This window comes from Sinocyclocheilus anshuiensis, unplaced genomic scaffold (assembly GCF_001515605.1).
Source record: "Sinocyclocheilus anshuiensis isolate Anshui unplaced genomic scaffold, SAMN03320099.WGS_v1.1 scaffold539, whole genome shotgun sequence".
NCBI classification, from domain to species: domain Eukaryota; kingdom Metazoa; phylum Chordata; class Actinopteri; order Cypriniformes; family Cyprinidae; genus Sinocyclocheilus; species Sinocyclocheilus anshuiensis.
This window is the reverse complement of record NW_015549612.1, coordinates 372,454-385,795: the sequence shown is the minus strand read 5'-3', so window position 1 is coordinate 385,795 and position 13,342 is coordinate 372,454. Positions and strand designations below refer to the sequence as shown.

Genomic DNA, 13,342 nt, shown 5'->3' with positions numbered 1-13,342 from the left:
AAAAACATGAATAAAATCTTACCCCAAACTTTAGCATTGTATATAGTAATGCAATTATTTAATCACTGGGGTAAAACATCATCATAAAGTTGAGGAATTTCAAATAAATGTTCACATATAATGTTGCAATGCGCAACCAAGTTTTAAATCACTTCACTATCAGATCCCATATCGGGTGTATGCATTTATGTAAGTTCACTTACACTCCACTGTGAACCTTAATGGACCCAGTACTCTGAGGAATACCAAATGAACAGGTCTCTATGGTGTCATCACAGAATGAACACACTCGGCCCATCCCATTTAGCTCTGTGAACAGGTCGATTTTTGGTGTGCTGTAGTCCTGAGAGAAAAATACTAGAGCAAGTTATCAAAGAACAAAGCATGCATGCTAGCGGTTCAATGGTAATGCATTTTATTTCTTTATTTATTTTGTATTTAAGAGATTCATTGGGTAATTTGACTCATTGATCAGAGTACTGAGGTCAAGCGTTGATCCATGTGACTCACGATTTTTGACTCACCCTTAATGCAAGCCTAATGGAGCCAATAACCATGGGTGTGGTTGGGAGTGGCAGGCCGTTGGGCCCCACTTCCCCACTAGGCTCTGTCTCCGCCCACTCATTTGCTATCTCTGCTGGCCCCTCCTCCAGAGCGATGGACCGGCCCTGGAAGCCAGGCTTTTCATACAGCAGCCAGCTAACAGGACAAGACAAACATTAACATTAGTAACCTTCCACTTTAAAATGTCACAGGATTTGTCACATTCTGAATAGGAGGAAGTGACTGTTCTTACCATCCTCTAACGACCTTTATGGAAATGAGTGGAGAGAGGTTTAGGGAGGTGGCATCCTCTATGTCTCTGAACACCTCGTATGCCTCCCCTCCAAAATTAGGTTGTTGGTATATCACAATCTGCAAGCAATAATATTGAAACACTCTCAATAAATGTGTTCAACTGTTTTTCCTTTCTTATTTGAAGCACTGTAAAAGTGGATAATGAACTGGAAAGTAACAGTAAACTGGCTGTACTAAAATGTATACTAAATAAATGTATAGTAAATTACTATAAATTATGATCAATTCTGCATAGACCGGTATCTTCAGTTTTGCAATACCTTTCCAGGGCGTCTGTGGAAGCCTCTGACACCTGACGTCTGGAAATCAAAAACTCAAGTTAATATTAAAACATTATTTTCATTAAAAACCTTTTAACATGAACATTGATGACGTTTTCAAAACTACTTTGAGACACTGACAGGACCTTTGGTTCAAATACAGCACAGCTCACCATGGTACTATGATCAGTGGTACCTATAAAAACAAACTGAAGCCTAGAGAGCTTAACATTCCTCTTGTGTCTTGAAGACAAGACTGACAAAATTTCCACTGATAAAGGAAATTTATCAGGCAGGTACAGACAACATAAGCAGTTTCAAAGGTGAAGCAAGACTTCCCCACAGCCCTGTGAAAAAACTTGTGTACACTTTAAGCATTAGTGTATGTAGCACATGCGGTTCTTTATACTAACATGATATAATTAAAATAATAAATAAATAAGGTTTGTAGGTGTAAAATGTACTAAGAAAGGTAAAGTTACAGTATGGGCGTCAAAATCTAGCATAATTAAGTGAAAAGTGTAATTAAAATAAAAAGTAAAAAATATGTTTAAAGACTGTACTTTGGTGGCTCATGAGATGTCTCTTGACAAAAATGACTACATTTGATAGCCAAATGACTATAGTTAGTGTAGAATTAAAATTTATATTGAAATGGATTTCACTGGTTGTTTCAAAAAAATGTGAGGTTTACAGTTCACTGGAATGTGATCTGATCTAATCTCAGTAAAACAGACAGAAACATTTTTAATAAGATGACAGATTTATGTCACAATGAAGTATGTATTCTGTACTTTGAAGGTCTACTATTTTTTACTCGAATTGAGTAAAAGTACAAGCATTCAGTTTCAATAGTATTAGAGTAAACTACAATTTGAAGCACAAATTGTAGTTTACACATGTACTGTACAATGGAAGCTTTGAAACCGAATACTTGTACTTTCAGTCAATTACCTAAACTAAACTAAAAATGAGAGAATTGTTGGGCTTATTTATTACTCATAAGAGATTTTATGAAACAATGGACATTTGGTATTATAAGGGACATTGAATGCTCGTTTTCCACAAGTTGGTATTATTCTTTAGGGTCTTCATGAAATGTCTGCAAAATACTTTCATTAAAATTCCTCAATGGTTGTGTATAACAACACCTTTTTACCTTGTCAAAAACAGTTGTTCATTTCAATGCATGTCTCTTTAAATAATAATGAGCTACTGCTCACTCCACCACTCTCTGCCGTCTTTTATGTATTAGGTTGCGCATTACCATCAAAAACAAAACTAATCCACTGCGTCCTCTTTGACTCTCATGTCGGGAGAAAATGAAGACTCTCATGTTCACTTCTAAATCCAACTACAAAACACCTGCATTGCTTACAACAGGGGTTTTCAATCTTTTAGATGCCACGGACCCCCAAATATGATCATTATTGTGTGAGGGACCCCCATCCTTAAATGTAAAATACATGTATATAGTTTCTTGTATAAATACCCAATTTACACTGTGAAAATTTCATATTATAAGCAAGTAAAAAATATTAATTTAAAAATATTTATTTTCTATTAAATGACATTATTATTATTTTTTTCTAAAAGCAATATTTAAAATGTATCTAAAGTACTGTATTTATTTATGTATCTTTTTTATCTAAATTTTATAATTAATTTTAATATATTTTGTATGTATTTCTTTGTTTTAATTTTGACTAACTGATTTTAATACATTTATGGATAATATATTTCTTTAATTCTTATTCAATCATATTTTTATGGTAATTGTTTTATAATTATATATAATATAGTAATATATTATAATTACAATGATAATAATATAATTTTTACATTTATTATTTTATTACTTTTTTTGTTTTTGTTTTGTTTTTTACATTTTTTATGTTTTTTCTCCAAACATTTTCAAGAACCCCCTAGCACTTCCTTGGGGCCCCCCAGACCCCAGTTTGAAAACCCCTGGCTTACGAGACATTGCTGTCACTACAGCTGCTCGACCGCACAGACAGCGTACAACTGGCTGAGGGTGGAATATGGTAATACGGGACAGTCCCTCAGTATGACCCCATACTGCTCAGAAAATCAAAACGGCTTGATAATTGAAACGGTTTAGGTTATTTGGGGATTAAAAAAAGGAGTGAATGGATTTTTATCATTGTAGGGTGGTTCTGTCCACACACTGCTAAGACACAAATATATGCAAACAACATGTAAAAGTGAATTTCGCATCTGATGTCCTCTTTAACATTTTTCTTACCTCTGCGTATGTTGGTGAAAGACTGGTGGGTGTGGGCAGTGGAATCTGCTGAGTGCTGTTGGATGGAGATATTAATCCCGATATGCCTTGCAGTTCCATGCTTGAGTTAAATTTATTGGAAGTGAGATTCAAATCCAATGCAGGGACAGAGCCAGTGTCAGGCCTTTGCTGGATGGTGTTTGCTTCTTTCCCTTTATTCATGTACTTTTCCAAAAAGTCAGGCAGCTTAACTTCTGAGAAACTTGGAAGAGGTGGAGGTGTGGATGGGCTCTTTACTGAATTACCAGGTCCTGCCTTTACACTGCCAGAATCTGGCAAATCACCAAGCGCCTCTTTTGTAGAGGTGACAGCATGGGGCAGCAGTATGTCCTTTCGATCTCCTGAGGTTGGCACCGCCTCTAGTGGTGGCGTTATGGGTGACTGAATGCCATTAATGAGAGAGCTTGGTTCAGTTCTGGCTTTTCTTGCTGTGTTTGGAGAGTTCACAAGGTTTGAGATGATTGACATTCTTTCCAATCTTGAGGACACTTTTCCAGAGCCCTCAGTGTTCTGTTTTTCTCCATCAGTTTTCTCGTCAGTGACTGTGACCTTTTTAGCTTTGTCTTGTTCCCGTCTAGAGGAGAGACCTTTATAAAGAAGGCTGTCCTCAGAACGTTTGGACAGTGGGTTGGTTTTTGCCTCTTCATTTTTCTTCTTGATCATCATGGCTGGAGAGGGGTCTTTAGGTCCTGCAGTTTTTCTTGTCCCAAACTGGAACTGTTCTGGGTCAAATATCTTCTCAAAGTGATCTTCTTTAATGGCAGGCATGGCAAAAGGAGGTGACGGCATTTTGTTCTGCCCATGTTTTCTTGGTGGCAAAGAGAAAGGGGAGCAGTTCTCCTTGATGTTACGAATTAAATCATCAAAGTCATTAGAAGTGTCAAGCTGATTGTCATCACTTGCAGAACAATCCAAACGTCTCTCTGTTTTCTTCTTCTCAAAACTTTGGTCCACGTCTAACCAACTAGATGGTGCTTTGCTATTTTGTGAGAGGCTTTTGGGGTCCAAAGGAAGATTCTGAGAAGTAAACTGATGAACACTTTGGTCAGTTGGTGGTTTCAGCTTTTGTAAGTTCGTAGCTGGTATTTTATCATGAGGCTTTGTAAGATCCTTGACTTTCAGGTTGGACTCACTCTTTCTGTCCACTTTGGAAGTCAGTTTATCTGTTATTTTAACTGATGTAGGTTGCTGATCTAAAGTCTGATCACCTTTTCGAATGGGTTTAGAAGCAGCCTCTGGAGCCGTGATCACTGCTACTGGTGTCTTATCAACTTGCTTCAATTGATTTAATTCATTCTGTTTGACACACTCTGGGTTTGTTTTATGCGAGTCTCCAGACTGAACCAGTTGCTTCTCTAATACTTTGTGTTTGCCACTCTCTTCTTCACTTTTAACCTTTTCATCTAGTTTTGTAATTGTTTTTGGTTGTTTTAGATCTGAATTCACAGCATTTTCCACACTGAGCTTTTTGGTCTCAGTCTTTTGGGTTGTTTCAGATGAGTCCTCTGAAATTACTTGACTGATTTGTTCCTGAGAAGAGCGAGACTTCTCTGTATCTTGACCACTCAGATGACTGGTTGTCTCAAACCCAGCATGGGACTTCTCTTTAACAACATCTGGCAGCTCATTAGATGCAAGCTGCACATGTGATTCTGTTGAAACTGGTACATCTGTCACTGTCTTTTGTGAGTGTGAATTGCTCTTTTCTGAAAGCAACACATCCAGTTTCACTTTGGTTTCAGTAGCCCCAGATTTTTCATCCTTCGTTTCAAAAGCAGCTTTTGATTGTTTGGCTGTCTTGGGTATTTTGGAAATTTCATCTGCCTTAGACAGGGAACACGTCTCTTTGTTGAATCCAAGAACCTTGTCTGGGTCAACGTCTGACTGCTTATCTGGCGTAATTTGGACATGTGACTCTGATGAATCTGGTATATTTGATTCAGTCTGTGGTTTTATGGACTGCAAATTTTGGTTTTCTGAAAGCAACACATCTAATTTGACTGTGTTTTCAGCAGCACCAAATTTTTCACCCTTCGTTTCAGAAGTGACTTTTGATCGTTTACCAATATTTTGAGTGCTCAGATCACTGGTTCTGTATTGGTCCGTCACAGGTATTGAGGAAATTTCATTTTCCTTGAAAATGCCACATTTCTCTTTCTTGAACCCAGTAAGTGGCTTTTCTTTGACTGACTGCTTATTTGGTACATCCTGGACATGTAGGTTTTGTGAAACTGGTAGATCTGACTCCGTCTGCTTTTCTGAGTTCGAATCTTTCTTTTCTGAAGACACTTCCAGTGTGACTTTCTCAGCAGCACCAGATTTCTCACCATTTGTTTCGGAAGAGGCTTTTGATTGTATAGCCATCTTGGATGTTGTGGAAATTTCAACTGTCTTAGTAATATCTGGCTGTTTATCTGATGCAACTTGCGCATGTGTGTCTGATGAAATTGATAGATTTGATTTTGTCTGTCGATTGGTTTGTAAATCATTGTTTTCTGAAAGTGACACATCTGGTGTGACTTTGGTCTCTGCAGCATCACAATTTTCACTTTCAGAAATGGCTTTTGATTGCTTCAAAATATTTTCTACTTTGTCAGATTTCAAAGCATCTGTGGGTGTGACAGACAAATTTGTTGTTTTCTCGCCTTTGTCTGTTTTTGAATCTGAAGTTGCAGCTGGCTCTGCCTTCCTAAAATCTTTCCTGGGTTTGAGTTTAGTGGGACTTTTGAGATGTGGAGTTCCTGACTGTAAATCAACCATCTCCTTAACAGGGCTTTTCAATTTGAGCTCTGGCGATACCTTGACCACAGCATTCGAAGCGGCCTGATCACATTTGGAAGATTTGCCATCAGCAACAGGACCGTTAACCAGTGATGACTCATTTCTCTCTGGCTTGGTAAGTGGCAGTGAGGCTGGTTCATGTGACTCACTCTCTCCGTGGGCAACTTCTCCATCTGAGGGCTGTTTCTGAGGGCTCAATGGTGTCATTCGAGGCAGCTTCCTTCCTGTTGGTGACACATCAGTCATGAATTTTTTTGGACTCTTTGGCCCGCTCAGCTGGGTTTCGTTCGCTGGCTTCTCCTTTTCAATATTCTGATCTGACTGGTCTGTGCCAGGCGCTGAGGAAGAAAGTTTTGTCTCGGTTTTGTTGCCAGTGTCACCTGATTTGAATTTACTCTTTGAAAAGGAAAAACTACTCTTTGATGTTGGACTTCTGTCAGTGGCAACTGTCGGTTGTGTTTTTGACTTTTGGATATCTTTAAATGTTTTGAATTCAGTGTTACGTTTTGTTGAACCAGAATTCTCCAATGAAGATGGGGAAGATGGGGATTTATCCACAGACAAGGAATGTTTTAGTTCTTTACTTCTTTCTCTTTTAGTCTTTGAAAGATTGACCTGTTCTTTAGTGGGTTGAGAAGTTTTGGTCGTTAGTGAGGCATCCAAAACATCCCTCTCTTCCAATCTCTTAGTCGGTGACATTTTCCGCTCTGGGCTTATTGATGCTGCCTCATTCTGACGTTTAGTGGACATCTGTCTTTCAGCTTCTGTAGAAACACTATACACTGTAACAACCTCCAGCACTTTCTTTGGTTTTGTTTGAACCTCTGGTGTGGCTTTCTTGGGAATTCCAGTCTTGATTTCATTTGGTTTATTAAGTGTAACTGATTGGTCCTTTTCTGTTGGTGATTTAATCTCTTTTTGATCTGTCTGCTTCTGCGAAATCCTCCGTACTGGAGGCACTTCTATCTTTGATGCCTCAGAGAGGCTTTTAATGCAAGACATTACAGCTTTTGTTTTAGGGGCAACTTGTGGTGGAGGGCTCTTTGCTTTAATTCCCCCATTTGGTCCACTGGTGGCTCTGTCCGTACGTTTGGATGGCATAGATGAGTTTTGATGACTGCTCATCACAGTGTTCAATGTTACTTTATTAATTGGCATTTCTGGGAAATCAAATTCCTCCCCAAAGTCTGTAGCGTCTCTGTTTTCTGTTGAAAGTTCAAAGGGGTTGTCTACATCCTCATCAAGAGGCTGCTCTTGGACAAAAACAGCTCCTACATCTCCTACTGACTCGTTTGTCTGTCGGTTAGACTGCTTGACATTCACACTTTTGGGGTTTGGTAATCTGTGGAACGACATAAAAGCAACAGCAATGTTAAGAGACAAGTATGGGAGGATCCATGCATTCATATGCTTTCAACAGCATGCATCACATTAATGAGAAATAATTTGAATTCTTCAAGCGTGAAAGAACACAGACACCTCATATGCAAACCATCCCATAGATGCATATTTCCTGTTGAAGAGCTCAAATTATTTCAGATCACTTCTTATGAACATGTTTGGCCGCATTTCTAACCTTGACATCATCACTGCCCACGACTTAAACTGCTTAAACTTTTAACCATGACATATCAATTAATTGTGTAGACTTTTTAGATTACTCCGCTAAAAAGGGCTGATTAATCACATGTGAACTTGCACAGAGTTATTCAGGTAAATTGATTCTGTGTTAAGTAAAGATCAAATCATACAAAAGTAAATAACACAATCACAAGCTGCTATAGAAACTGAAGTGATCACTTAATTTCCACTGTGCAGGTGGTAATTAACTTTAAGCAGCTGTACATGATGATATGATGATGAACAAGATAATAAAATCATATTACATTGAGACAGCAGTTTTTCAACATAAGGCAACCCTCATTTATGGTTAGATCTATTCTTCCATGTATCATGGTTTCCACAAAAATATTAAGCTGCCCAACCATTTTCAACATGTATATATTTTTAATTTTTTATATAATAATTATTTATTAACTTGAGCACCAAATCAGACTATTAGAATGTTTTCTAAAGGATCATGTGACACTGAAGACTGGATGCTGAATGGCTGCTGAACATTCAGCTTTACCATCACAGGAAAAAATTACATTTTGAAATGTATTTAAACACAACAATTATTTTAAATTGTAATAATATTTCACAATTTTACTGTTTTTACTGTATTTTTGATTAAATAAACAGTTTAGTGAGCATAAGAGACTTCTTTCAAAAACATTTTAAAAATCTTACCGACCCCAATCCTTTGAACAGTATACTATATATACAACAGAAACCTAAATCTATGGAAAGATCTTAAGAGTCATTGTTCATCTCATACTCAAAATCATGGGAACCCAAGTATCATATTGCACATAGTAATCTGCACTGTACTGTACAGACTGAACAAAGGCCTCGCTGCTCAGTAACCCAACACAGACACAACACAGGAGTACTTACATTTTCACCTTAACCTGCTGTACATTCTGCGTTATATCCAAATCAGTCTCACTTTTAGTCTCTGTGTCAGCTTGTTCTTCCCCGTCTATGCTTGATTGAGAACCAACAAACACTTTTTTAGCAAAGACTTTCTCACTCTTCGACAGTTTCAAGCTTCTGCGTCTCTCTTCATTGCTCTCAGCATGCAGGCGTTTAGGAACAAGGCTGTCTCGAGTTCCCTCCTCTTGTGGTTCAGTGCTGTCTTTTGAAGCATGTAAGGTGAAGATGGCTTGCTCTGCAGCTTGAGAAGGAGCAGGAGTGTTGCTAGGTGCTGCACCGAGGGCAGAATAACTCTCGACTGGGCTGGCCGGAGCAGGTTCTGTAGAAGAGAGTGAGTCAGCAATTGAGCTCTCACTCTCCTCCTCTGTCAGGTGAGTTTCCGCCCACACGGCTCTGTGTACTTGACCAGGTGAGGGAGATGATTGCACTGACCTCTCCTTTGCCTCAGGGGAAGTGGTGTTCGTTGGGGCAAGAATCTCATTATTGCTTTCTTGATTGCTTATTTTACGTGATTTTCGTTTGCCGCTGTTTTTCTTCCCCATGCTTTCAGTTTCTGTCGGTTCTCCAGGCTGAATATCAGAGGATGATGAGTTTCTGGACTGTGATCCCAGAGTCACCCCAACCAACGCTGTGTAATTCCCACCGCCTGTGATGGTGGTTTTCAAAACTGTCTTTTTACTCTCCGTCCCGCTTAAGACCGCGGGGGACTTTGGCGTGTCAGGGGTGTGTATAGGGGCGTCTGCACATTTCTTTATTGTTGTATCTGTTGTCTCCTCCAGGTACACCTTGAGCTTCCTGTTCACCTCCTTCACCAGATTCTCTGTCTTCTTGTCGCTGGAGGTTTCAACCCTGCTCACCTTGAACACTTCCACCTCTTTTACGCTCCCTTGTCCGCTACTGCCGCTGTCGGCAAAAGGCAAGTCTCCTCCATCTGCGACAATGGAGGCTATGCTACACACACTGGGACTTCTATTCTCCGGCCCAAACACTGAATCGTTGATCTCTTTGTGTTGAGTCCGTCTCAGTTCCTCTGATCCTGAGTACCTGGTTGGGCTGTTTGCCTCCGGTGACAAATTTTCATCCCTGTCATCCGATGTGGTTCTGCTTTTTTTCTTCCGGGTGAAAAAGCTTCCAATGCGGTTAAGAACTCCACTCTTCTCCTCAGAACTCTGGAACAACAAGAAAAGGAAAAACAGTTAAGAAGACCTAAATAAATACAGATCTCATTTATAAAACTCACAGATCTCTGTACAGATATCAATGATAAAACTCTTATTAAACTTGAGCACTTGTGGCTGTGTTGAAGGGGTTGCAGATTTCAGTCAGAAATTAGGCTAGCTTTTCATTTTAGTTCCACTTGCTAAATTATGATAAGATTTTGGTAAAATAACACCAGAAGGCAATACACAAACAATGAGAGTTCAGTGTATTTCTGTATTTTAGTCATCTTATGACATTAACTGATTTACTATTTACTTATTCAGAAGATGTAAAGAGTCACTCCTTTACTTGTATTTCCAACAGATTCTCTTGTATTCTCGCTTCTTTATTCAACTTTGTTATTGGATGTTTATCTTTATTTACCAATAGAAAACCAAAGTATCTATGGTAACTGATGTTTGTTTCCCCCACGTGTGAACAGAACTTCCTGGATGACTCTATCTAGACCGCACAGCTGCCTTACTGTTTCAAGTTCAGTTATACATGATTACACTTAATTAGATTATAAATTGCATAACCTTAGTTATAGTATTAAGGCATTCAACATAAGACAGTCACACACACTTTTTCGAGAAATTATGTAAAATATCTCAGGTCAACTTGAGACAAGTCCCAAAACATCCTCTTTAAAAGACAATCCATGGATTTCAAAATCTTAATGTGAGACAAACCCAGACTTGGCGAGCACTCAGAAAACTTGTGGTGTACAAGAACATAGTCACCTGAGAACAAGAGGAAGCACCTCAACAGATTATTCAAGTCAGCACAGAACCCTAATCAGACATTATATAGCCTTCAGATTCATAACGGTGCAACTGAAACTATTACTCTTACATCTTGGTAATATTATATCCAACAAAATGTGAGAACTTGGTAGTACCACTACATCAGTCATTTTTAGTGACAATGTAAAATTCTAAATATTCTATTTAACATTTATTTTAAAATAAACTGAATAAAATATAATGGCTGAAAAACGGAGAGTACTGAAATACATTTAAGAAATGTTTAGTAATAAAATGTAAAGGGGCATCTGGCCCTTCTATCGGATACATAAACATAAATATTAGCAGCGCCACGTTAACAAGAACATAAATTCCATACACCCGCGTCAGTTATACGTTTTGAAAAAAATCTGCATATAAAAAACTCGGAGCACCCGTGGTGAAATGACTAACCTCATACCTGGCCAATTCCCCGTTAATAATAAATGATCTTTTCCTCTACGTAGCAGTTCTCTCTGAAACACGTTCCTCCCCGTCTTCTCTTTACCTCCACCTACTAACTTTAGAGATGTCCGAATCCTGAACGAATCATTATTTGGAGTCGATACCTTTGAGTGAATCGGTTCAAAAACGAGACTGAACGATTCATTCACAAAACGAACTGAATCGGATCGAACTAAGCCTTATTAAAAAGGGAACCGTCTCTTTCGGATTGACTGCTGGGGCGAAAATGAAGTTACTTTAAATACCAGAATAGAAGAAATGTTACAAATAAAAATACTGGACCTGGAAGGTGTACCTAACCGAATCAACACGCATAGAAACGTTTTCAGCTGAGCAGTGTAAATGACTTTTATTGTTGTTGTCTGCTACATTTAGTGTTGACTTTTTTTTAAATCATGGCTGCAACATATAAAACGAGGACATGTTTTATTACAATAAGCAACATATTTAAAACATACTCGGACAAAAACATACTGAACAAAAATAAACCAGCATGTGACTTCAGCAGCACGATTAAAAGCAGAAATGTACCACGCCATGACGTAAAGAATCATTGAATAATTTTGAATCAGCTCTTTCGAACGTACTCTTCAAAAGAAGTGATTCACGGAATCACTGTAACTATCCCAAACTAGGACAAAGGCGATGTCTCAAAACTGAGTGCTGCCTACCTATACAGCACTTTGAGTATCATAAGCGTGTTCCGACTCAGCTCAGCAAGCATTAAAATCCAATCAGCACTTTTGTAAAAACTGAGCGCGCATGAGAGACTCCAAAACGTGCTTGCCTAGGTAGGCAGTTCTCTATGTTTTGAGACAGTCAAAAACTCTGCAAAGCGCCATAAAACAGTGAAAACACAAACACACAACACAGATACTTTCCCTTAACATATTATACGATATCTTTCTCCTTACCATTTTATCCAGCTGGAAATAAGGATCGAGTCTGTCTCTCGTATTGTTTTACATATGTACCAAAATCAGGACGCAGAAATCATTGTAAGCAGTCCAAAGTTCACAGCAATAAAAACAGAAGAAACACATAGCTGATCGTGTATTAATCCAGCTCGGTCCTCGATTGCAATCGATATTCAGACCCTCTGCTCATTCAGTAGCTGTTCAGTCGCAAACTGCATGAACCGGAAAAATGTCAAAACTTTTTGAAGTCGAAATCATGTTCTGTTTACTTTGGTGGCGCCGGTCCAGGAGCATTGCAGGTTATGCCACATGCAAGCGAGCTCACTTTAGAGCTGTTGTGCAACTCAAAGTTAAACAACATTATTCATCCACAGTCAATGTATGAAAATCGACCACATCCAACACGCCACACCCTTCCTCTCTATCCAGCAGGACTCTCCCCACAGACTACTGGACATTAATAAGAATAATAATAATTAGAATACAAAAATATCTTGTTTTAATATTAATAAAAATACCTGATATAACAATTAATTACTTTACTGATTACATTTAATTAAATTCTGTATTGCAATTGTCAACTTTCTTCTTTCACTTATATATATCACCAGTGCTGACAGTGAATAACATTAAATAAAACAAATAAAATTTCTAATGTATCATTATTACATTTAGTTGCTTGTTCAGTCACAAGTATGTGTGAGCCATTAACTTAACAGGCTGGTTGATCACAATCTTGCTCTATACTCATTGTGCCTTGAGTATGATACTGAAAAATCATACTGAATGAATATTCATTCAATACAGTATATATTGCTGAAAAGCATTTTCTAAATAGCAGGAAACATAAACCATTGTCACGATACCGCTACTGTGAGGAGCACGGAGCGAGGAACGAGGAGACGTGGAGTAGACTTCAAACCAACAGACTTTAATAAACATCAATGGAACCAGGAACACACACGTAGCGGGGATAGACGAACATTCAATACCAGACCAAGAACTCAGAACAGGACTCACTATAAATACACCTGACTTGACGAGGGGATGACGAGACACACCTGGAACTAATGAACAATCAAACACATGGGAAAACTAGGTCAGGGCAGGCACATGGAGAGGGAAAAACACACAGATAGAGTCCAGGGGCGCGACATATCGCCACCCTCCCGGAAGGCGCGTCCTCGCGCCATAGAACAACAGAGGGGGGGAATGGGGGGGAACTTGGGAGGG

At 38.7% G+C, this 13,342-nt stretch overlaps 1 protein-coding gene across 2 annotated transcripts in view; it reads right to left on the bottom strand.

Moving 5' to 3' along the window:
* Positions 1 to 13,342, bottom strand: part of LOC107659250 (titin homolog) — a 60,398-nt gene that overhangs the window by 11,403 nt on the left and 35,653 nt on the right. The window contains exons 1-7 of one of the 2 annotated variants that reach the window (XM_016448123.1): positions 12,107 to 12,476; positions 8,704 to 9,911; positions 3,385 to 7,546; positions 1,119 to 1,157; positions 797 to 915; positions 525 to 699; positions 204 to 343 (exon numbers count right to left, since the gene is read on the bottom strand). In XM_016448123.1, coding sequence (XP_016303609.1) covers positions 204 to 343; positions 525 to 699; positions 797 to 915; positions 1,119 to 1,157; positions 3,385 to 7,546; positions 8,704 to 9,911; positions 12,107 to 12,109 — 5,846 coding nt within the window. In that variant the 5' untranslated portion in view covers positions 12,110 to 12,476. Of the gene's footprint in view, positions 1 to 203; positions 344 to 524; positions 700 to 796; positions 916 to 1,118; positions 1,158 to 3,384; positions 7,547 to 8,703; positions 9,912 to 12,106; positions 12,477 to 13,342 lie in introns of those variants that run through there. The other variant, XM_016448122.1, reaches the window with a different exon arrangement.